We start from the raw sequence: 26883 nt of genomic DNA, 5'->3' as shown, positions 1-26883 counted from the left end.
CTACAAGCCACGCATAGAAAACAGCAGAGCAGAAAGGGCCTAAGCCCCTGATGACATTTTTAATCCACCATACCAGCCATGGACTGCCTCTCTCCAGGCTTCTTTTATGTGGAAAAAGAATTAATGTTTATCTTATTCAAGAAAACAACCAACTAGAAACAACTAGAAAACAAATATATATACAAAGAGAGAGAGATCAAAAATAAGCCAAACTAAGACATATGATTCAGTGATACACAGACAGATGATGTGCCTCCCCACTTTCCTTGGCAACAACAGAATGGAAATCAAGGGGCCCTAGGAGGCCCCTTCTCAGTTATGACTTTTCCCAGTTCTGTTGCTGTTACTGATTTAACACCATTAAAGTGATCTTCCTTTATTTCAAAATTAAATAGGCTGATAAAAAGGAATGAAATAACGCCATCTGCAGCAACATGGGTGGACCTAGAGATCATCATACTAAGTGAAGTAAGTCAGACAGAGAAAGAAAAATACCATATGATATCACTTATATCTGGAATCTTAAAAAATGGTACAAATGAACTTATTTACAAAACAGAAAGAGACTCACAGACGTAGAAAACAAACTTATGGTTAGCACAGGGGAAAGGTGGGGGGATGGATAAATTAAGAGTTTGGGATTAACATATACACACTACTATATATAAAATAAATAATTAATAATGACTTACTGTATAGCACATGGAACTCTACTCAATATTTTATAACAACCTATATGGGAAAAGAATCTGAAAAAGAGTGGATATATGTATAACTGAATCACTTTGCTGTATACCTGAAACTAACACAACATTGTAAATTACCTATACTCCAAGATAAAATAAAATTTTTTTAAAAAAATAATAAACAGGCTGAAGGACTGAACCCTTCTCCCACAGAATATTTTGTGAGGCAGATGTTTAAACTAAAGAAGACCTGATACTCCAGACTCTGCCTCAATATAGAATGGAAAGAGGGCTGGGAACTGAGGGCTGGGAACATCTATATTGGGTTTAGTCACCTTTCCCAGAAGTGGTAAGACTTGAACTGGGTCTGGAAGGAAGCAGAATCCTTGAGCAGACCAGACTAATGGGTGAGACTGTGGTTTCCCGGTCCTAGTCTCCTCGCCCTGACCATAGCCATCCTCCACCATCATTTCTGATCAGCCCTCCAGCTGGCAGCTGAGAAGCTATGTGACCTCGGATAAGACGTGCACCACCACCCCCGGGTCTGTACCTTCATCTGTAATGTATCAAAGTAGGTCTGGATTGTCTCTCCGTTTCTTTCCAGCCCTGGAGGAAGTGGCATGGAAGTGAGGATGTTCAGTCCCTGACGAGCACAGAGAGGAACATGGGAAATTATGTCATTTAGGATCTACCACGTACCCTCCTGAGCTTTTTAATCCCCAGACCCATTGTTTTCTTACCTACTGAGAGCCCTGAGTCAGCTCTAATTGATGGCAGAAGACTTCTCCCAGAAACATAAAGCCCTGACCCACTCATTTTGTGATTTGCAGGCAAGTCTGGACTCACGTAACCCCCACTGCAGGCAGGTGAATTATCACAGTGAATCATAGAGAAAAAAGAGTCCCCCTTTCATTTAGCATTACCACCTTCATACCAGAAGCATCATCTCAGGTGACACCTGTAAGATGTTAAAAACACCAAAGGTTTCAATTGGATCAGAAAACTCAACGATTCAGAAACAAGGCAATCTGAATTGGGCAAGAAGGCGAAACAGTTAGACACCTGGAGAACCTGGAGGTTGCAAGCTTTGAATGTTGCCCAGGAACTCTGGATAAAACTGAGTGCACAGCCTGGTCTTGCTACCTGCTGCTAGTTTATTCAAAAGTGGGTTTCCGCATATCCATAAAATCAGCCCAAGGAAGATTAGGTAATTGCATTTACTATGGCTTTCAGATCGCCACAGCAGCAATCTCCTTGGATCTGCTCAGAAAACAAAAATATCATCAGTGCTTCATAGAAGTCCCTCGGGGGAACAAAAGGACCAGTTCTTTCCCTATGAGGTAATGTAAATCTTGTAACTATGTCAGGAGATCATATATTTTCCAGAGACTATTAAGTGTGCTTTCCGAAAGTTTGAAAAAATTTAAATTTTATCTGTGTGACCTTTTGCACAGGTTATTTTCCCAAGGCTTTAATTCTGTCTTCTGTGAAACAAGCATAGACCTACGTACTTACTGATGGTTGCAGCAGTTAGGAACAAATAATGTCAAGTGCAGGGAACAGTAATTGGCATCGAGATATTATTACTCCCCTGTCACCCACATGGTTGAATAACTAGGTATTCAGAGCACGTACCAAGGATGAGTCCCACCCCCCTGAGGAGGTTGTCTCAGCTGGTGAGGTCAGAGAGAAAGACCCCTGAAAGAAGCTTTTGAAAAGATAATGTAGAAATGGAAGTTACAGGAGGGGATGTGCAGTGAGGAAGGTGACGAGATGGAAACCTCGGTGACCTGGCCTCTGAGTGTCCTGACTATGTCGTAGCAATCCTCCCATCCCTGTGGCTCCATCCTGGACTGCTTTGTTCTTTCCCAACTTCATGGTCTCTCCCGAGGCACCAAATAAGATGCTCGTATTGAGACCCCATCAAGATAAATTTGGGAGGGAATGTTTTCTGACACATCAGGTAAAAGTTAACTTCTTCTCCGAGGTTCAATATTCTCTTCTGCTCAATGAAAAGAACATGTTGGACCAGATGTTAATCTTTTTTTAACACTGGAACGCCCTTTTCAAACAAAATGAAATGAAACACCTGTTTGTTTACCAGCGTTAAAAGAAGCTCTGCTTTGTTTGAAGCTGGGGCTGAGTTGGCAGCTCCCCACCTGCTCAGCCTCCCGTTTACTTCCCACTGCTGTGTCCCTTGAGGCATCTCCACAAAGGCTGAGGTCCCTGACAAGCAGAGCAGGAAAATCACAGAACTGCCTCACAGGGTCCTTTCCGACTCCAGCGTTCTGTGTGAGGGTCATAGGTATTTCCAACCAGTGTGGAGAAGAGCATATGAGCCCATCCTGAGGGTCATGGGCAGAGTGACCCCCAAATCCTGGAGAGAAAGAGAAACCAGTCACCCAGATGCTCTTCTAACATAATGTCAGACATTGGACAGACGTGGACACAGAAACTACCAGACAACAGCTAATGGCTCACAGTTCCAAGGAATGTTCTCATTGTGAGGTTTACCCACTGAGACAATGTTTTGAATAGGTACACGTTTTAGCTACCACCATCCAGAAGAAAGCTGCCAGATGAATATTTCTTTTTAGGTCAACGAGGGCATGATGGTGTCTATTCTCAGGCCGTGTGAACTAAGTTATGCAAATGTTGTGGAACATGTCCAAGGGCTGGACTGAAAGGTCATGACTGTTCTGAAAAAACATGGTGGGATTGGCCAGTCCAAATCCTACTAAGCAGTGGGATGTTGCTATAAGTCTCTAAAGCATATGATTGTTTAGCAATCTGAATGTGCTGGCTATCTAGTCCAAATATTGAAATGTTCAGAGTAATCTTTTCAAAGCTTCAAAGAAACTTATATTTATAATCTTGAGCTTCAGATATAAGCATAGCAAAAAAATTGCTGGAGGACATCTAGTTAAGTGTGTCCTAAAGCATGGGTTCCATGTCTCTAAATTTCCATCTCTGTGGAAAGAAGGAAGAGAAGATTCTGTGGCTAAATAAGGATAAAGAATTCTGCTTTGAAAGAAGGATGTATTGAGCCATGGAACAGAATAATAGATGTGAGTGCAAATTCAGGATGCCTATACCAGTAGGTTCCAAACTGAGTTTTCGAGACTCGGGTCTCAAAGAGATGTCACAATGCCGGTGCTTTCCACAACCCACCTGAAGGCTTGAAGCTATGTTTTGTATCACATAACTGACCCTTTGGACACAGCAGACAGTTAATATGTAGGCTGGCTATATAATTTCAACTTTTTAACTTTTGGACTGGCTCTCAAAAAGGCAGCTGGATAAATCAAATTCCCTTTTTAAAGTATTTGAACTAAAAAAAACTGGAATAATTTTTCAGTTTTTCAATAGAGCTAAAGATGATGAACTTCCATGGGGTGAATAGCCACAACTATGTATAAGTCAAAGTTATGAGGAAGCAGAGAAGAGAAAAATGATGGGAGGTGGTTGGAGCAGGTGGTTGGAGCACAGAAATATCACAGTAACAGCAGTGTTCTGGAAGAAAGATGTTTAAGATCAAAGAAGATGGGAGCAATGAAATAAACCAGGGTGGTCCATACTCAAGCTACCACTAATCAGTACGTTTGATAGGCATCTGTTTCCATACCTTACTTTGATAAGTTAATTGTTAGAAACTTGGTGGACCTGGTATTCTGTGTCTGAAACACCAGGACTTTGATTTTGCCTATGAACCATGGAATTCTCAGGATCAAAACTGAAATGTTCTGTGGAAGTTCTACGGCTAGTGAGAACCCCATAGTTCACAAACAAGTCTTTACCCCTGACTCCAACCAGCCTCCCCATGTGTCTCAGAATCCCTGACGGAGCAGCCTCCACCCTCAACCCCTAGAGGCATCGTCCTGGAGAACAGAGCCCAGAGCCATCAACAGCTACAAAAGAACTCATTCCACCACCAGAAAGTGAAGAATCAACCTGATTTCTACAGGAAACTGGTTCTACCAAATTCTATGAATCCCCTCTCTGTGAGCTACTTCTAGACTACAAAGGCTAAAAATTAATGAAACAAGCAGTGCCCTAGGGTTGTGACACCATAGCTTAAATCCTGGCTTCTGCACTTGCAATTTATTCTTTGACAAAAGCCACTTTAAGTTCCTGACCCTCAGCTTACACATTTCAAGCGTGACATTCATAACGGCTATTTCAGGATTATTGACAGAAATCAGCCAATTAATGTGGAAATGTCCAACACAGAATAAGGGCTCCATAAATCTAATGGTTTTCACAGAATCGCTTTCTCTCAAGGACCCTCAAGAAAGAGATCCAAGACAGACGATAACCTTGTTCACAGGAGAGCAGAAATGGATTATGAAAGGGCTCACCAGGAGTTGCTGAAATGACTAGAAATGGTTGACTAGGAGAATAGGAGACTAGATACGAGTAGGTATAATAACTGTCTTGGGAGAGAGGGATTTTACTCAACGTGCAGAATCGAGCATAATACTTATGTGTAGAAGATACAGAAAGAAAAAAAAAATGTCATGAAGAACCTAGGGGTAAGACAGGAATAAAGACACAGACCTACTAGAGAATGGACTTGAGGATACGGGGAGGGGGAGGGGTAAGCTGTGACAAAGCGAGAGAGTGGCATGGACATATATACACTACCAAACATAAGGTAGATAGCTAGTGGGAAGCAGCCGCATAGCACAGGGAGATCAGCTCGGTGCTTTGTGACCACCTAGAGGGGTGGGATAGGGAGGGTGGGGGGGAGGGAGATGCAAGAGGGAAGAGATATGGGAACATATGTATATGTGTAACTGATTCACTTTGCTATAAAGCAGAAACTAACACACCATTGTAAAGCAATTATACTCCAAAAAAGATGTAAAAAAAATAAAAATAAAAAAGAAGATGCAGAAAGAGCACTGTGGCTTTCCCAACAGGGAGAATGTTCCAAAGGCAGAGTGCCCAGAAAGACCCCATCACGTAACACAGGATTCTGCATCTGACCACTCTGGAGGCATCATTCACATCACAGTCTATACAAATGGCCCTGCCGGGAGTTAACAGGGCACAACCTTAGAATCCATATGTGTCAGCCCTGGTGTACACCTGGGCTACATGACAATTTGTTGGGAATATTCTAGAAGAGAGAGACTCCAGATTGGTCCCTTCCAGTCTTGATAGTCTACAGTTCTCTGTTCTGAAAGAAAGTCACAGACAATAAGCAAGTGAACCTGAAGAAATACCTCCCCAAGGTCCATTTTCAGGAGGGATGCAGAGATAGGCAAACACTTCCATAGTCACTGTCAGTTGTAGATTCTTAAAATGATAACATTCTCTTCTCTCTCTGAGCAGAAAAATATCTGAGGTTTTCACCTAAGGTCTGACACTGAAGAAGACAAAGGCCTTCAGCTCTGGAATCTCTACTTCCATTCTCCTCAGGCCAGCCAGCCACGTGGAGCCTACGGCCAAAAGAAATCTCACCACTGTGACAGAGTTCATTCTTGTGGGTTTCACATATCACCCTGAACCGGCCGTTCCACTCCTCCTGATGTTTCTCGTCTTCTATCTAGTCACCCATCTGGGAAATGTGGGAATGTTTATCCTAATCCAAATGGACACTCAACTCCACACCCCAGTGTACTTCTGCCCGAGCCATCTTGCCCTGCCAGATGCCTGCTCTACCTCGGTCATCACCCTTCAGGTCCCAGCCACACTGACCACGAGCAAAACGGTCATCTCCTGTGGCTCAGTTCTTTTTCTTCACCATCTGTGCAGGCACAGAATGTTACCTGCTGGCAGTAATGGCCTATGACCGCTTTGTTGCCATTAGCAACCCATTGCTCTATAACGTAGCAATTACTCGGGGCATCTGTAGGGGCTTTTTGGCCGGGCCTATGTTTGTGGGGTATCGGGGGCCATCCTGCATACCATGTGCATCTTTACCCTCTCCTCCTGTGACGACAGTCAGATCAACTTCTTCTTCTGCGATCTCCCACCACTGCTGAAGCTTGCCTGCAGCAACGTGACACAAAGTGAGATTGTCATCCTCTTTTTTGCCAAACTCATGTTCCTGGCCAATGTCGTGATCACTCTGGTCTCCTACATGCTCATCATCAGAACAATCCTGAGAGTGAAGTCTGCTGGTGGGAGAGCCAAGACCTTCTCCACCTGCACCTCTGTTGCTCTCTTCTTCGGGACACTTGCCTTCACGTACCAGAGAAGTAACTCAGACAAATCCCCAGAGAAGGAGAAGACTGTGTCTGTCCTTTACACTGTGGTCATCCCCATGCTGAACTTTTTGATCTACAGTTTGAGGAACAAAGACGTAAAAGCTGCAATCAGAAAAGTCATTTGTAAAATCCAGTTCCTGAGGGAGGTAGCTTAGATGAGCGTCCTTCATCCTGACCCATATTCTCCCCAGATCGTCAGGCTCTGATAAGCATCAATACCATATGGTGCTTGCCCTCAAGAATGAACGGTAGGTGCCTTTCGCTGGCACCTGAGAAGTGAGCAAGAGCTACCAGCTCTGCAAGGAAAACTGTAAGTTTGGTGACATTTTTTGGATGGCTCCCTCTGCCTCTCTTTTCTTCCCCTCCTCCTCTTTAGTCCATCTGCCAAACCTTCAGGGCCAGAGTGCTACTCTCCGATATCACAGAGCCAAAAGATAGCATAGTCACAGTAAACCAGCCACCATATCCAACCTCCCATTCCCCAACTCAACCATGCTTGAGTTTTCCAGTTTCTCCTTTTTTATCCTTTTTGTCTCTGTGCTCATTAATATTGACTTTTACTCTTTGTGGAAGATCATAGCTGGGAATCATACTAATGAAAGAATAAGGGGTTTTCTTATGGTATGGATAACCTGCCAACTCATTATGAGGAAGGTAATGAAAAGAACTGTGAACCCAGTGGAATTTCCAATTGGTACAGATTAGAGTTGTAGAGGGAGAGGTGCTTGCTTTTAGCTACTCTTCCACTTACATCTTCCCAAGTGGTTCCTAATATCTCCGGGATGCTAATATCTACCTTTCAAGTGGCAATTCTCTACATCCTGGATCTCCAATTCCTTGGTTTCTCCTCCTAAAATCAGTGGCTGCCTCACAACAATTACTGCTCTCAATAAACTCATTCCTGGGGTCTGCAAAGTCAGCAATGAGAGATCTATAGCAAACATTCATAAATGGTATTACCTTCTAAGGTAAAACCTTATCCTCTTAGAGTATGTTTCCTCAAATCAAAAAGAAAATAAATTACTATTTCCTATTTGAAAGAATTGTTGTAAGGATTAAAGAAGATGATGAAAATCAATTTGGTGGTTTGGATTATAGTCAGAATAGGCTGGGTTTGCTGTGGCAAGCGTCAGCTCCAATGCGAAGGTTTTATTCTAGTTAACAATTCTTTTCTTGTGCAAATTGGCAGGGGGCTCCATGCAGTCATTCAGAGACCCAGGCTTAAAGTGGCTCCACCGTTTTGTAGTTGCACCATCTAGAACATGAAAACTCCTAGTCACAAGAGCAGGGGATAAAAGACTACAGAATTGTACATGGACAGTATGCTTCAGCCCACTGGTTAAAACTAGTCACACAGTCCTGCCTCACTAGATGGGGACCATTAAAGGTGAAAGAGCAAATGGAATATTTGCTAAGCAATATTGACTCTGCAACAGGGATTATCTGTGGCTGTGATCTCAGGTGACCTTGGCCCGCAGCGGCTTGAAACAGGGTTTTGGTTCCCAGCCAGTGATTGAGGTCAGGTCACGGCAGTGAGGGCACCAAATCCTAGCCACTAGACCAGTGGCCGGTGACAAGGCCCTGGCCCTACAGCTTTGCAGAAAAAGAATTCCCACTAAGATGGAAAGTAGTGAAACAAGTAAAGTATTTAAGTACAGTACGTGTGGATAGATAACACAGGCAGGCTCAGAAATAGAGTTGCACCTCGTGGGCAGTTTGAGTCACTTTTATGGGGCATTACTTCCGTGTTTCCTTGGACCAATCATTTTGATTTGCCTGGTTCAGAGTCCATATTTGGTGTAGCTCAGGATTTTCCCATGTGGGCACATGCATCTCTTAGCCAAGATGGATTCTACCAAAGAGGCCTATGGGTAGCTGGCATCACTCCCCTTTTGACCTCCAAGGAACCTTTCTGCGCTTGTGTGGTCAGGAAGTTCTCCTGACTTCAAGAATAAGGAATATGTGGTCTCTTATCTTCTATCTGGGCGGGGACCAGCCTCCTCTCTCAATTGTCCTGTTATTCCTGTCTCAGAGTAGGAGTATCGGTCCACAGGGAATGAACTCAAACTGTTTGCCCTGAAGGCTTATCTATCTCCTGCCTCCGTTGCAACTACCAGCATCCTACAAAATCCTGACTAATTAGATTACTTTTTCATTGTTCAAATTATTTTCTACAAATCACCCCTCTCATACTTGGAAAAATGGTCCCCTCCTTCATATGGTTACTGCAAGAGTAGTTGTTTTGTACAAAATAGCACATTCTACCTGGTCCAATTTCATTGGAACGCACATGGGTTTCTCAACAAAACTCAATTAATCAGAGTCCTCTGGGAACTATACTCATAAAATGAGAAGTACCCTAAAATACTCTAACTGAAGCCAAAAATATTTTGTAGGAAGCCATAACTCCAGCCATATTAACAGGAGGAGTAGGAGAGAGGGAAGAAAGAAGCCCATGTGTAAAGAGGAGGAAGGATGAGAGAGGAAGAGAAAGGCCTAATCCCAGTTGGCTAATAGACTTTTCAAACATATCATACCCAAAAGAGGAGCCTTGATTCCCCACCCCTAAGATTGTTGCAGGCAATAAACTATCAGAGAAATTGAAGAAATCAAGGTATATTAGATATAGATATATTAACTATAGATAGTGTATGTATATATAAATATATATCTATCGAGAGAGACAGACAGAGACAGAGAGATGGAGAGAAAGAGATTTATTACAAAAAATTGGCTCAGATAATTATGGGGGCTGAGAAGTCTCATGATCTGCAGGCAGCATGCTGGAGACCCCGAGGGCCAATGGTGTACATTCCAGTTTGAATCCAAATCTGAAGACAGGGGAAAACCTCGAAAACAGGCAGAGAGAGCAAATTCTCCCTCACTGAGACTTTTGTTTTATTTAGGCCTTCAACAGATTGGATGAGGCCCACCCACTCTGAGGAGGGCAATCTGTTTCACTCATCTACCAATTCAAATGTTATCTTATCCAGAAACACTCTCACCCAGACACACCCGGAATAATATTTAACAAGTATCTGAATACCCCATGGCCCAGTCAAATTGAAAAATAAAATTAGTCATCACAGGATTGGCTATCTTGCCTGAATGAGACTGAAACAGTGAGAATATACCTAGTATTATGAGATAGGATGCAGACTGGTACTCTTGCATCCCATAGCTCACAATAGTGAAACAACCAATAGAGTATGAACAGTGGTCTCCTGAAATGTGATCTCTGGTAAAGGCAAAGCTGTGGGAACTATAATCTCTCTCTAACATGGTGAGTGATACGTAAGTCATGAGTAATTCAAGACTGTGTTGTGGGTGGTTGCTTCTAAAGCCACTGGATAGTTTAAAGAAATTCAGTGGCATGAGATTTCCTAAAGTATTGGTCAAAACACAGAATAAAAACCAGGGACTAGGGCTTCCCTGGTGGTGCAGTGGTTGAGAGTCCGCCTGCCAATGCAGGGTACATGGGTTCGTGCCCCGGTCCGGGAAGATCCCACATGCCGCGAAGCGGCTGGGCCCGTGAGCCATGGCCGCTGAACCTGCGCGTCTGGAGCCTGTGCTCCGCAACGGGAGAGGCCACAGTAGTGAGAGGCCCGCGTACCGCCAAAAAAAAAAAAAAACAACAGGGACTATAAATTATTATGCTTTAAAAAATATCTTTTGACACATACACACTACTATGTATAAAATAGATAACTAATAAGGACCCACTATATAGCACAGGGAACTCTACTCAATACTCTGTAATGGCCTATACGGGAAAGACTCTAAGAAAGAGTGGATATATGTATATGTATAACTGATTCACTTTGCTGTACACCTGAAACTAATAAAAAATTGTAAATCAACTATATCCCAATAAAAATTTTTAAAAATACAAAATAAAAATAAATTAAAAATGTCTTAACTTTTTCATGATTAGTGCTGAGATAATGAAAAACAGAAGTCCAATTTTTGAACTGTGGTATGCCAACTTATAATGCCAGTTGGATTACTGCCCCTTGCCCAGAACTGAGAAGGTTTTCTTTTTCTTTTTCTTTTCTTAAACATTTTATTCATATTATAGAGGGATTTCTTTTTTGTTTGCTTTTTTTCAATCACTAGGAGAGTGGTTGAGGAGCGCTGAATCCATCACTACTTTGATGACACAATTAGGCTTCCAGATTCACATTTTCAGGTACCAAGAGTTCCCTCTAAATACCACAAACAAGTCAGCTTTCATATACATTTCTTTCTACTGAACACACAATGCCCATTGGTATCTTTGGAGTATAATTGCACCTTAGGTCCGTATTTCTCCAGGTAAAGCAGTTTTTTGGAATTGAATGTTCCCCTTCTTTTTTGTCTTATAAACTGAACTGCATCTTTGTACTTCATTCCACATTCAATCAAAGCAAGTGCTACCAGCACAGATGCCTTACTGAATCCTGCAACACAATGCACTGCAATACAGTGTAGAGAAATACCGGAAAAAGCCTAGCAGCCCACTGGCATCACAACCACACCTGATGTGACTCAAAAATTAGTATAAGTAAATAGATGCATGTTGTTTTAAGCCACTAAGTGTTGAGGTAGTTGATTACTCACCAAAATGATGCTTATTGTAACTTTAGGGCAACTGCTTTAAAAAATTATACCAACAGGTATGGCAAAAGCCAAAAACAGAAATAAAATAGAATACTAAAAAAAAAAAATTAGGGCAAAACAAGTCAGGAAAAGAAAAACAGGAAACAAAAAGCAGACGTGAGAAATAGAAAAGTTATAAAATAAAAAACTTAAACCAAAACATATCAGTGATTGTCTTAGATGTAAATGGGCAAAGCACTCTCATCAAAAGACAGAGATTGCCACACTATTAAAATTCAAATAATAATAAAATACACCCATATGCCATTTACAGAGGACACTCTTTAAAGATAAGGGCATAGATAGGTTGAAAGTAAAAGAATGAAAAATGATATGCCATAGAAACACTAAGCATAATAAAGCTAGGATGTCTATGTTATTATTGAACAAGAGATTTCAAGACAAGGAATACAACCAGAGATAAAGAAAAACATGAATTTATCAGGAGGACATAGCAATCTTACACCACTATGCACCCAATAACATAGCTTCAAAATACATGAAGAAAATACATAGTTGGATATGTTAACACTTCTCTTCAGTAATATGAAGAAAAAGTAGGCAAAAATATCAGTAAGAATAGATATTTGAATGCCACTAACCAACGTGATCTAATTGATATATGTGGAATGCTACACACCCAAAGCCCGCAGAATCCAAATTCCATTCAAGTTTACGTGGAACATTCACCAAAATGGACCTTATGTTAGTCAGGTCTCAGTAAATCACAAAGGATTGAAATGAAACCAAACAAGTTCTCTTACCACAATGGATTTAAACTAGTAATACTAGTAATTAATAACTAGAAGAAATGAAAGAATACACTCCTAAATAACATGTGCAGGAAACATAAATTAAAATGGGAATAAGAAAATATCTTCAACTGAACACTAATGAAATAAACATGTAAAAACTTGGGGATGATGTTAAAACAGTGCATAGAGTTCTAAATGACTATACTAGGGGGCAAAGGTCTAGAATCAATGACCTAAGCTTCCACCTCAAGAACCTAGAAAAAGAAGATTGAATTAAACAACCCCCCCAAAAAAACAGAACAAAAGAAGTAGTAAAGATGAGGACAAAAATCAATGAAATAGAAACAAATGAATGTCAATTATACCTCAACAAAGCTGTTAATAAAAATAGATTTTTAAAAATTCAACAGTCAAATTTTGCTTCCTTGAAAAGATTAACAGAAGTCATAAATAACAATAAAATAAATTAAAAAGAGCATTACTACAGATTCTATGGATATCATAAAATAGAATAAGGAGATATTATAACCAGCATTATGCCAATAAATGTTATAACTTAGAGAAAATAGACAAATTCCTTAATAAACATAAGTTCACAAACTAAAATAATAATAAATAAAATTTGAATCATCCTATATTTGTTGGAGGAATTGAATGTGTAATTAAGAACCATCCTCCCCCCCCAAAAAAGGGAAAAATTAAAAACAACCTCCAGATACTAATGATTTCTCTCAAACATTTAAGGAAAAAATACCACTTCTACACATACTTCTCCAGGAAATGTAAGAGAAATGAACAATTTCCAACTTTTTAAAGTTAGCTTTATTGAGGTTTAAGTGATGTAAAATAAACTGTACATATTTAACGTGTACAATGTGATGAGTTTTGCCATATGTATAAGCTATTACCACAATCAATACAAAGAACATATCCATTACCACAAAAAGTTTCTTCGTGTATATTTGTAATCCATGTCTCCAAACCTCCATTCCCACACAAACATTTATTTGCTTTGTGTTATTATAGATTGGCTTGCATTTGCTAGAACTTTACATAAATTGGATCAAAAGCATGTACTCTTTTTTGTCTGGCTTTAGTCACCATAATTATTTTGAGAGTCATCCATGTTGTTGCATTTACTATTAGTTCCTTTTTATTGCTGAGCAGCATTCTATTAAATGGATACACCAGAATTTTGTATCCATTCACCTGTTGATAAACATTAACTTGTTTCCAGTTTTGCCTGATACAAATAAAGCTGTTATGAACATTTGTGCACAAGTCTTTGTGTGAACGTATTCATTTCATTTCTCTTGAGCAAATACCTGGGAGTAGATTGGCTGGGGTTTATGGTAGGTATATGTTTAAAGTTTTAAACAACTTCCAAGACATTTCCACCTGCAATGTATGAGAACTCCAGTTTCTCTATATGCTTTCTGACACTTGGCATGGTCAGTATAAAATTATATGACTTTGGAAAATCATTTTCCAGTTTCTTATAAAGTTAAAGGTACACCTACCCCATGTCCCAGTAATAGCTTCTCCTAGTAGGTACTCATGAGAATGAATGCCTGTGTTCACCCAAAACAACTTTTACAACAATGTCCACTGCAGCTTTATTCACAGCAACTCAACACTGAAAACAACCCAAAATGTGTGAAGACAGAAGAATGGATAAATAAACTGTAGTATATTCATACTCAGCAGTTTTTTAAAGAAATGAACTATTGATACATACAACAGCATGGACAAATCTCAAAAAAAAAGATTATGATGAATGAAAGGAGCCAGACAGAATGATTTCATTTCTATGAAGTTCAAATAGACAAACTAACCCTGTGGTAATAGAAACTAGATAGTGGTTGCTTCTGAAGGATGGGGGAAGAATGATGGTCTGGAAAGGGACAGGAGGGATTTTCTGGGGTATGGAAATCTTCTATACCTTGATCTGTGTGATGGTTATATGTGTACTTGTATATTGTTAAAATTCATTAATCTGCACATGTAAGTTGCAAAGATTAGTGTATTTTACTGTATTTAAATTATACTTCAATAAAGTGTTGCTAGCATAAAACCAAAAACTATATTTAATAATCAGTTATCTTAAAGGAAAGACAGGCTTCAATGCTTCAAAAAGAAAAAGAGAAAGAAAAAGGGAGGAAAGAAAAAAAGAGGGAAGGAAGGAAGGGAGGGTGGGAGGGAGGGAGGGAGGAAAAGAAAAGCATATTTACAACTTAAAGGTTTTCCCAGGACAGTCTCTATTTACACCTGTCGTCCTGGCATCCTAGTCAGTGTAGCATTTGTCCCAGATTTTTCACTTTTTTATTCGTTTGATAAACTTCCATTTTTGTACTTCCACCTTCTACCATGGTCAATCTAACAGTGTTTGGGACATGTATAGAGTGAGCAGGGCTGTCACTTTGACATGTATTTAAATCTGAAAGACCACTCAGCGAATCTTCTCTCTCTTTTCCTGATTTTTTCCAGAATGAAATCTCTTGTCCAAGGACAACAAACAAGTGGCCCCCTGCTTTAAAAAAAATAAAATAAAAAAATCACCTAGACACAAGAATCTGGCGACAGCTCATTTCTCATGTCTAGGGTGGTGGAGAGAGAAATGTTCAACTCTGCTGCCCCTGGCAGCTACTGGTGTACTAGCCAGTTGTATTGTGGTCCATGCCACAGCACAAGAAGCCAACAGGTTGTCCATTGGGCAGGCTCCTAGGTATGAATGAAGCGCTGCTGTAGAGCGTACAGAGAGTAGTCTAAAAGCTTCTGCTGCAGTAATTTGGTCCATTTTTGTACAGTACGAAGCCAGACCAATGTATTTTATTCTTTGGTATCATTTTCATATTTTGCAACAAGCCCTTTTGGTAGCAAAAAACCTCAAAAAACAGAAGTGCATGTTACTCAAGACAGTTGATGATGAACATATATTTTGTACAAAATGTTTGTCATCATTTATCGTCCATGTGGGAGTCTTAGTAGTGTCCATGAGGATTTGAAAAGTAGAAGATACAAATCAGCTGAAAATGCATTAACCCTTGCTTTCAAAGACTGTGCCTGATGAGAACAATTTAAAACAGCAGGTGTGTTTACATTTCATTCTGCAAAGCGTGACTTTTCATTCTCATCAAAGGTAATTTAGCTCATTTCTTTAATTCCAATTTTTTGTACACAAAGAAAAAGTAAAGCAGTACTTGGTAATGTATTGTCTCCAACAGAAAAGAACCATTTTACACAGAGTGAAATGATGACAGTTTTATGTCAGTGTCATTAAATGCTTCAAACAGAAAACCTACTCCAATAATTTGATTTTTTCATCCAATTCCTCATAGTAAAGCTGTTGAAAGTTCATTCTGTCAAATATGAAATATCCAACATTATTATGAATGCTGTTATAAATTCCACATAAAACATCAATCTTGAAGACAACACTCCTTGTTTGTGTGGTGATAAAACAAATACAAATTTTACCAAAGCACAAAATCATGAAAAAAAGAATGTTCATATTGAATTACAAAAACTATGGCACAGAAATATATTTGGAGTCCGTTGTGGAACACATAATTTAGAATCACATCCAAACAAGTTACGATGGTTTTTCCATCAAAATAGAAGCTATAGTTGTTAACATTTACAAGCATTTTCACAGAGACGCAATTAGAGAAATGGAGTACAAAATGTTTTGATCAAGATGGGATTGAACAGTAAAAAACAAAACAAACAAAAACTCTCCTGCATGGCACCCACAATTCTTTCCTGCTTCTTATCCACAGCATCGTAGAAGTAGGTAAGCCTTTGAAATGCTTATTTTTTAAAATATATTTATTTATTTATTTTTGGCTGCATTCGGTCTTCATTGCTGCCCGTGGGCTTTCTTTAGCTGCGGCGAGCGGGGGCTACTCTTCATTGTGATGAGTGGGCCTCTCATTGTGGTGGCTTCTCTTGTTGCAGAGCATGGGCTCTAGGCGTGCGGGTTTCAGGAGTTGTGGCACACGGGCTCAGTAGTTGTGGCACACGAGCTTAGTTGTTCCACGGCATGTGGAATCTTCCCAGACCAGGGCTCGAACCCATGTCTCCTGCATTGGCAGGCAGATTCTTAACCTCTGTGCCACCAGGAAAGTCCTGAAATGCTCCTTTTTAATCAACCTGATCTACAATAATATTGAGCTCATTTGTTTAAATGTTCCCAAAATTTGTATTGTATTTATTTAAAATCAGAAGTCTTGTGTCTTCAATCAAAGCATGTAATGAATGGAGCACAAGAAACTTCAACTTTTGAAGGTGTTAGCAAGTTCCAAGTACTGAAAACAAATCGTGCAAACTGGAAGGCATTGAAATTTATCCATTCCATTGGAAAGGAAAAACTAAACAAAATAAACAAGCAAATATGTGTACAAGATGTAATTCTGAAATTACATAATTGTGGCCTGGAGTATATTGACTTGTGACAAGACTCTTTTTGGTGGAGTCCCTGATTTCAATTGGATAAATTTCTATTCTGAACTGGAGTGAAATAATAAAGTCAATCATTTTTCATTCAGCATTTAAATTTGATGAAACATTCAAGGTATCATAATTTTATGATTTTTGACATAAAAATTGTCAAAGAAAGATATTCTAACTGGAGGCAAAAATGCACAAGTGGAAATACTTATTTTCATTGAAATGTTCAGTTCAAAGTGAAAAAAATATAATTAAGAACATCCTTCATGGGGCTTCCCTGGTGGCGCAGTGGTTGAGAGTCCGCCTGCCGATGCAGGGGACACGGGTTTGTGCCCCGGTCTGGGAAGATCCCACATGCCGCGGAGCGGCTGGGCCCATGAGCCATGGCCGCTGAGCCTGCGCGTCCGGAGCCTGTGCTCCACGACGGGAGGGTCCCGTGTACCGCAAAAAAAAAAAAAAAAAAAAAAAAGAACATCCTTCATTTAGCAAAATTCTCTTAAAGTGTATTAGATACCTCTATGAAGAAAAAGCAGTGATTCCATCAAAAATATTATAGTTTACTGCAACAGTCTGGATGAATCTCACTAACATAAAGTTGAATAGAAAGAATGAGACACAAATGACAATATGCTGTGTGATTCCAGATATATGATTTGTTATAGCAGAAATTGGTTAAGGCTGCTTCCAATATGCTAGGCCTTCTTCCTTTAGCCCACTCTACCATTTTCACAGAAATGTTTCTCTTTTTTACTTAATCACATTTTGAAAATGATTACTTTCTAATCAGAGCTGTACCATGCACCTGGTGTTTGCTTCTCTGAGGAAGCACTCCCTAACATTCCCTTTGTGAGCCTTCTTTATTCCAGAAAGAAAGTCACAGTGTGATAACCTCAAGGACCACCGGAACCCTCCCAACACTGCCTGACATCAACTTTGACCATGTAGAAGTTTTCCAAGAGGAAAGAAGAATGCAAGCTTGCATCTGCCCTGCTCCTTATCTGCAGTACTCCCTTCCCCTCCTGAGCTATAAGACCCCTTCCTATTTTCTCCCAAGGGAGGGCACAGTCTTGAGGGTGCTAGCCTACTGTGGCCTCCTTTGCCTGGCAAAGCAATGAAAGCTACTCTTTGCTACTTCACCCCAAACTCTGTCTCTGCATTTCTATTTGGCACCAGAGGACAGAGGCTGGGATTTCATCAACAAAAGAACAAAGACAAGCACACTAATCAATGCTATTAGAGGGGGAGGGGGGGTGATCGTAATGGTACACAGAAGGGTTTCAGGGATTGGTGATGTACTGGTGATGTATTGATCTGGTGCTAATAATTCAGGTCTTCTAAGACTGAAAATTCATGGACGATATTAATTTTTCTGAATGTGTGTTATACTTCAATGACCTTTAAAAATATTATGACTATTAAGGATATCTTCTACATGACTATAATATTATAATGCCACTACCAGACGTAAGAAAGTGGACAGTTACCCCATCACATAACTTAATATTTAATCCTCATTCATATTTTCCCAAGAATGGTTTTTTAAATTTTTATTAGTTTTAATCCAGATCCGATCTACACTGAAGCACTGCATTTGACTGTTACATTTTTTACATTCTTTTAATCTCATACAGTCCTCCTTCCTCTTCATTGATTTCAAGACACATAGCTGTGCTCTAAATATTCTGCATTCTAGATCTGTCTGATTGGCTGGGATAGGCAGAATTCGGAGACGGCTTCCATTGACACACGCTTTGTATAATCCCCTCCCCTAGGATGAATATGATGAGGATAGCGCTTCCATTATTAGGGTACCAGATTTTTGAGACTATAAGTAGTGTCTCTAATTAGTTGGCTCTGAGTTCATTAAAAGGGAAGTTATCCTGGGTGGGTCTGACCTTATGGAATAAGCCGAAAAGAGAAATTCAAAACAGCAGAGACATCCTCTTACATACCGTGAAGAAGTAAGTTACCATGTGGTGAGAGGAGAGGCCAAGTGGCAAGGACCTGAGGGTGGGCTCAAGACCAGCCCCTGGCCTGCAGCTACTAAGGAAATGGACACCTACAATCACAAAGCAATGAATTCTACCAACAACCTGATGGGACTTGTAAGAGAACTTTGAGGGGCTTCCCTGGTGGTGCAGTGGTTGAGAGTCCGCCTGCCGATGCAGGGGACACGGGTTCGTGCCCCGGTCCGGGAAGATCCCACATGCCGCAGAGCGGCTGGGCCCGTGAGCCATGGCTGCTAAGCCTGCGCATCCAGAACCTGTGCTCCGCAACGGGAGAGGCCACAACAGGGAGAGGCCCGCGTACCACACACAAAAAAAATTATCTAATTAGATGCAAATATTTAATTCTCAATAGCTATTCTTGAGTAACGTACAGCTATTGTCAGTTATTCACATCCTAATATAAATTCACATCCTATCTTATCATATGCTTTCTTCTACAACATTGGCTGACAGTGACTTAATAATGACTATATCTATCATTTATTGGATAGTAACCATTAGTGGAAACTGCTTTTTAGATACTTTGCGTGTATCAAAATTCTTATGAAGATTAAATGAGTTAATACATGTAAAACACTTAGAAAAATGCCTGAGTTACGGTGTTATGTCCATATTTCCTACTATTATAATATTCATTTTATTATCTCATTTAATTCTCACAACTCATGAGGTAGATATTATCATTATTCCCATTTTACAGAGGATGAAATTGAGGCTCAAAGAGGAAATGTCACTTGCCCCAAATCACACAGCTAGTAAGTAGTAATTTGGGATTCAAAATCAGGCAATTCAACTCCAGGGTAGAAGAAGCAAGGAGGAGGGAACCTCAGCTAAATAAAAATGCTGCCTATTGTGGAGCTGGTTATTCTTTCCAAATCTTTATTGTGCACACTACTCAGCATGTAGAGCACTGTGCTATACCCACATGTACCGCGAGGCACATGTGAGGCCATGGCCTTATCCTCGGAAACACTCACCCTCTGGGCAAGAAGGCAAGCATGAACCCAGACAGCGATAACACCATGGTACCCACGTGGCTTTCGAAGGGTCAACCATGGGAGAACAGCCTCAAGGTTCCAAGCTGGAATGTCGGGTTAGAGTGACCTTAGCTTCTGAGTCAGACATCAGGACACTTGGCTGACAGAGACTTGCTTTTCCTAGTCTTTTATTTACGAGAAAAGTCTTAGAAAGTAGTTTAAAAATGACTTTACTAGGCCTTCATTGCTTTAATTGAAAAAAGTTAAAGTGCACGATATCAGTCCAGTCATCATGGTTACAGGCTGCTTTGAGGTCCCACTCCAGCACGGTGGGTGCTATTAGGACCATCCTCCCCACAGTGCCACCCCCCTCCCCAACTGGGCCTCTATCTCCAGCCCCATGGTCCACACGAGACTGGGATAGCAACCATGATTCTTGGGTCAGGTGTCCCAGTGACAGGGAAAAAATAGCTTCCTGATACATTCAGCATCGAGGTGCTGATTACTACATTCTCAGCTTTGGAGCTCTAAAACTAGCACGGTTCACACCCATTCAATAGATGTTTTCTGAACAACAGCTACAGGCCAGACCATAATCCCCCCAGACACTAGTGAGTAAGCTCCAGCTGCCAGCCTCAAAGAGCTCATAGGTGCATGGAGCACAGACAATGGGATGATATCATAGTTCCAGGAAAGAAGGACTCACCCAGAAGTGCCTGGTATTGGTGGGGCCGGCTCAAGCTGCCCAAAATCATTGTCAAAGTCAGACACCACTTACTAACTTAGGGTGAGAAATGTGATTTCCAACACGACCAACAGCCTCGAACTGTCTGCTCAGCGTACTCTCTCCCTGCAGAAAAGCCTCTATCTGAAGCCAACTTCTTCTCGGAAGGATAATCCATGAGCCAAGAATTGGAGCGTAAGGAAGAAACCAGACTATTGTCTCTATGAAATCAGAGCTGCCCCGGCAACCAGAATGCTCAGCTTGGCTGGGACATCCTCTTCCTGTGTTTCACTCAGGCAGGTTGAGTCTCTCCTCAGTTGATTGTACTGTCACCTGTCTGGTTAGTTACATTCCAGCCCTGAGGATACACGTGGCCCACCGCCTAGGTCTCCCCAGCATCACAGCCCAATGGTTCACTTGTGATGAGGTTAACCTCTGTCGATTTAAGTTAGTTTTCATCAGAATCAGCCTTGGAGGCCACATACTCCCAGGTCCACTGAACTCGGAGTGTCTGCATAGCCTCTGTAACACTAGGAACCCCACTCCTGTCGGGTGGTATCTTTATTTTGCTAAAATTCAAGGAGCTCCAAATTGACTACACCTTCCTTGCTTGTGCCGACTCTGGTTTTGCAAAACCCCATAGTTCATAAAATCAAAGGACCCAGTAGAAACTCTCCTTGTTTCACATAAATCCCAGAATGCACCATCAGCAGAGGGAACCGGACAGAGATGGGCTGGGAAGCAGAAGCAGTAGGAATGATGAAGGACGCCGGCTGGAAAGTGAAACCTGGATTCGACTCTTAACACTTCTCATTAATGATGTGATCCTGACAAATTAAGGCATCCCTTGTGAGCTTCACATTCCTCACCTACAAAACGAAGGTCACAAAGATGAACGGCGATGCATCTACTTCTTAGAGTCCTTGTGGGTGTTAACAATGGAATAACCAGTTCCTGGTACATAACAAACGCTCATAACGCTTAGCTGTTATGGCTGTTGACAATAAGGATAACAATGTAAACCTGGGAGGAGCAGTTATCTTTTGAGAAAGAGATACCCAAGTCCTCAGTATCATTTTGCCCAGTCTAGGATGAGAGAGTCACCAAGGACTTTGAAGTAAAGGAACTTGTCTGCATATCCCTGGTGGTACAGCTTCCCTCACAGGCTGGAGAAAGTCTGGGACAGCAAACCCCTGCACTGAGTAACTTGGGGAACCTGCAGGAGGAGGGGAGAGGGCGGAAGATGAGAAGGAAGAGAGAGAAGAGCATGCATTCATTCATGCGCTCAACAGCTAAGACCCATTAAATGCTGAAAATCTAATTGGAGGGGAAAAGACACGAGCTCAAACAATCTGCAGTGGAAAGAACTCAGTGATGATGCGATGATGGGGAGGGTCCTAGGACTGGCAGGGACAGAGAAGCAAGAACTGGAGCCCGGCCTTAGGAGCAAGACTCTTGTCAGGGAAGGCTTTATAGGGTGGAATTCAATAGACAAGCCATATTTTGTTTAGTCTTTATGGTTCTCTATGAAAAAAAGAAAGTCTTTTAATTCTATGACCATTTCTTAGCTTTAATATTCACTTAACCAGAGAGCTATCCTGTCATCGTCCTGAGAAGTTTTTGCTAATCATTGGGTTTGAAGAAAGCTTAGCAGGACTTATGGACACTCACATGGTCTGTCTGCCCACCAGAAATCACACTCTGCACTGACTTAACCCCTCACCCCTTTGTTCCAAAAGCCTCTCATTCTTCCCTAGGTCCCGAGGACTGGAGAACCTCCAGGGCAAGTGGACTCATTTAAGGCTTTAATGTTACCCATTCCTATTATTGCTTTATTTTATTTTATTTTATTTTTTTATTTTTTGCAGTACACGGGCCTCTCACTGTTGTGGCCTCTCCCGCTGCGGAGCACAGGCTCCGGACGCGCAGGCTCAGCGGCCATGGCTCACGGGCCCAGCCGTTCCGTGACATGTGGGATCTTCCCGGACCGGGGCACGAACCCGTGTCCCCTGCATCGGCAGGCGGACTCCCAACCACTGCGCCACCAGGGAAGCCCGGAAGTGTCTATACTAGTCAAAATGTTTACTCCAGCTACCTGTGTCAGAACTGCTCAATCCTCCCCGCTTTGACCTTGGAAAGGCAAAACACAGACGGCACACTCCCATGGGAATGTGATGAAGGAGTTCTTTCCAAAGGAGTAGGCAGGCTTAAGGGTGAAACATCCAGGGCACAGCCACAGTAAGAAGCCGCTCCTCCCCATGCACGGAGGGGAGGAAGTAGTAGGAGGGGTCCTGCCCACTAGAGGCGTGGCCTTTCTCAGATGAAGGCAGCCACTGACAGCCCACGGTTGAGCAGAGAGGCATCTGGGGGCATGAAAACTCGAACCTCACTCTCCTCCCACCCCCAGTCTCACGTCAAGGCTCCGACCGGAAGAGAGAGGGCAGGGCAGCCCCTAGACAAGGTGCACAGACATCAGAATACTGGCACCCAAAGGATATAGATGGCTGGAGAGTTCATCCAGACAGGAAGTAGCGAACCCAGCACACTCTCCTTTTTTTTTTCTTTTAATTTTTATTGGCGTATAGTTGATTTACAATGTTGTGTTAGTTTCAGGCATACAGCGAAGTGAATCAGTTATACATATACATATATCCACTCTGTTTTAGATTTTTTTTCCATTACAGAGTATTGAATAGAGTTGCCTGTGCTATACAGTAGGTCCTTATTAGTTATCTATCCTATATAGAGTAGTGTGACACAGCACTCTTAACTAGAGTAATTTAACCCTTCACGTTTACTCTAACGTGTTTGATGTTATTCCACCGTCTTATAAAATTTTCCCTTTCATATGCTTCGTCATAACTTTTTATTAATAACTAATAAACCGTAATGATAGAAATAATAAGTAGAAGGCACTTTCATTTGTTATTTAGTTAGAAGGGATGTCTATGCTTTCATTTACGATTGCTATTATTATAGTTTTCTATTTATTATACTTTTTTCTTGTTTTCTCCTTTCTTGAAATTTCCTGATTTTTGAAATCTATTTTCCTTGCAGTGCTTTGGAAGTTCTATATCCTGTTTCAACTCTTCTAATGGTAACTCAAGTTTTTAATTCACTTGAACCTTTATTTCTCAAACAGTGTAAAGAAATATACAATATAGAATGACAAAACACTTAGCACATCTTTCTTTCACCAGCACCCTAAGATATGTTCTTTAGTCTATAGCAGTGAGGTGAACTGGCTTCTCGGGCCTGAGCCTATAGGCTTTGGAACGACCTGGACATAATGTATAACACATATCAAAGGCCAAAGCTGCCACGTCATCGTCTGTGACTGTTAGCACTTCCACCTCAGGCTCCTGGACGAGGCCGTTTGGAAGAATGTGACTGGGAGGACGTGGCTGTTCACCTCCTTCTCCTACAGTCCCTCGGTGCCGGGCCTAAGGCTCTGGGCTTGCTGAACGGCAGCTTGAGCGTGACCGTACACTCAGGAGTGATGCCCGGCTTTGAGGATTTACTGTTGGTGCTGAGCCCAGCCGCCTACGCAAGCAACAGTCTGGTGAGGAAGCTGTGGGAGCAGCTGCAGGGATGCAGGTGGCCTGGATGAGGGGCTTCCACCCCAAGTGCCAGAGAAGGGGCTCAGAACTGCACGGGGCTTGAGAACGTGACAACTGTCCATCTGTCTGCCTTCAAACTTCCTGATCTGACGGCCACTTACCAAGCCTACCTGGCCGCCAAAGCCCTGCCGGCTGCCTATCAGAAACTGATGGACTGCTCTCCAAGAGATAAGGACCCTTCCTGGGAGGCACTTGTGCTAATTCACAGAATGCCAGGCCTTCGCAGGTGGGCGCCAAGACCCTCGCCCAGTCCCTGTTCATCCCAGAGACTAGCAGACGGGTGGTGTGGTCTAATGAAAGGTGAACTGAATTTAGGGCCAAAGTGACTATGGCTCAGATCCCTTATTATTAAAGACATCAGGGGTTTAGATGAAGAAGAGAGAGCTGGCTCCTACTGGCAATGAGAGTCTTTGTAAAATATTCAGGAATTATGCAAATTGTTTGTTAAACCATGGAAATCAGCAAACACTAAAATCCTGGCTTTTCTCCCCAGAGAGCCAGTTGTTAAACATTTAACAACACACCACTGCAAATATCCAAGCAAAGTTATAGAAACAAATTCAGAATAGAAGAAAACTCCTCTTAATTTTAAAAGAATGTCTTCAAACCAGGCATAGCTTCTTTAAGATAGGTTTTAGGCAATTTTATCAGTATTTATATCATGTGAGTTCTTATAAGGCTATAAGAGTAATAATAGTTAATTAACACTTTCTGAGTGCTATTCTATCCAAGTAAAGTTCCAAGCACTTTATACGTATTAATACATTTCATGACCCTATGAGGTAGGTCCCCTTTTTACAGATGAGAATACTGAGAGGTAGAATAACATACCCAATGTCCACACAGCTGGTTCAGGTAGAGTTGGAAATCACACCAGGCAACCTGGCTCCAGAGTCTGGGCACTGCTTCTCAAAGCTGAAGAACTCCAGGAATCTTTCACGATTCTAGACCCAACTCTGCCCCCAGCAAAGTGATTTGTTCAAACTCCCTCCTGTAGTCTTACAGGGCTTCCATAGCTTAATTCAACACATATGTGTTCAGGGGCTTCCCCGGTGGCGCAGTGGTTAAGAATCCACCTGCCAATGCAGGGGACACGGGTTCGGGCCCTGGTCCGGGAAGATCTCACATGCCGCGGAGCAACTAAGCCTGTGCGCCACAACTACTGAAGCCCGCGCGCCTAGAGCTCAGGCTGTCCAACAAGACAAGTCACGACAATGAGAAGCCTGTGCACCGCAACCAAGAGTAGCCCCCGCTAGCTGCAACTAGAGAAAGCCCATGTGCAGCAACCGAGACCCAACACAGCCAAAAATAAGAACAAATAAATTAATTAATTAAAAAATATGTATATGTGTGTTCATGCCACAAGCATTTACAAAGCAACCTTCATTCACCTTGGAGCAATGGGGGTACAGAAATGAGCAAAATGCGTGCTTGCCTTCAAAGTGTTTACACTCTAGTTGTACAGAGTCATAAACAATCACAGACACCAGATATTGGAGGGTATGGCATGTGCAGGGGTGGGAAAGTGGTCTAGCTGGTTCAAAGCATGGAACAGACTAAGGAAAAAGAAAAGAAACGGTGAAAAGAAAAGGTCGGAAAGGCAAGAGGGAGCTCTATTATAAAGAACCTCAAAGGTTTTCTTAAAGAGTTCCAGGTTTCTGGAAAAGATCACAACCTAATCACAGAACCAAAGTTAATTCCATCTTCTCCAGAGGTGTTAAAAGATCCCAAAGCACCCACTCTGAAGACCCTGCTGGGCTCCTAAAGGAACTTTGCCTGACCTGCCTTTTTTACTACTTAAGCTATTCCCAGAAGGGAATGATAATGGGGCTTTGATAGTCACAGAAGCTGAGATTCTCCCAGCTGTGGAGTGTTCGGGATGCATTGAAACATTCACAATCCTTGGTCTATAACACCTTTTAATCAGAAGCATTCCCTAATTAGCCACACTGCAGAGATGAACGTGGTGACGCTTTGAAGGCAGGACTGAGATTTTGTGTCCTAGCTACCAATCATGTCTGGCACGAAGAAGGAAGCTTAGTAATTTGTATGGACAGATGGTGCAAAACTGGATGAATAGAGACCCATGTTCATAAGACCATCCTATGAGTGAATTTAGCTTAGGCAAGACCCAATACTGCCAGCTTTCCATTGACTCAACTTTGACACCCCTGCTTATCACAGGTCAGCACAAACTTGGGAGATGAGAAAGCAGAGTTCTTTTTTCATAAAATGTACAGAGATAAGGTGCCTTCCTCCAAGGGCCGACAAGCACAGATGTGGGAGGACAGTTCATGATGTGAAGGAAGCCCTGTGCCTCTTCTGCTCCTAACCAGCTTCTCTCCTTCTACCTTCTGTCTCTGTCTCAGATGCTCCATTACGCCCAAAAGGTTCGCTTCACCACCAAAGCCCAGGAAGAGGTTTGCTTCACTAAAGAGGGGGAGATGCTGGCAACGTTTGACATTCAAAACATCGACATCCTCCCAGACCAGAGAGAACAGACTCTGACTGTTGGACATTCTGACTTGACGTTACCTCCTGGAAAAGAGCTGCTGATAAATGACAGTGCTATTATCTGAAGGGCGCTTAAAGGTGAGAGCAGAGACCTACCTAAGGACCAAGTCCACAAGCACCTCTCACCCCCAAGCACCCAGCAGAGTTTGTTATGCTGAACTGACAGAGTACTTGGTAGGGTAGACCATTGACCTACACAACTCTGAGGCTGTTCAGCAAACAAAACCTTCCACAACCATTCTCTGGCTCTAAAAGCAAAGGAGTTTGCTAAAGGCAAAGGTGATTAATGAACAAAC

At 41.8% G+C, this 26883-nt stretch overlaps 1 protein-coding gene across 1 annotated transcript in view; it reads left to right on the top strand.

The window, feature by feature from the left end:
• The window catches only part of LOC309826141 (uncharacterized protein), a gene marked incomplete at both ends in the record, with an annotated part of 34925 nt that extends 8273 nt beyond the window's left edge, over positions 1 to 26652 (top strand). The window contains 5 exon segments of the mRNA XM_082660109.1: positions 6111 to 6413; positions 6415 to 6560; positions 6563 to 7047; positions 23812 to 24015; positions 26443 to 26652. Of these exon segments, the coding sequence (XP_082516235.1) occupies positions 6111 to 6413; positions 6415 to 6560; positions 6563 to 7047; positions 23812 to 24015; positions 26443 to 26652 (1348 nt within the window).
• Positions 26653 to 26883: the final 231 nt, after the last annotated feature.

This window comes from Grampus griseus (assembly GCF_964374135.1).
Source record: "Grampus griseus genome assembly, chromosome: 8".
In the NCBI taxonomy this organism is placed as follows: Eukaryota; Metazoa; Chordata; class Mammalia; order Artiodactyla; family Delphinidae; genus Grampus; species Grampus griseus.
This window is presented reverse-complemented; position numbering and strand designations above follow the sequence as displayed.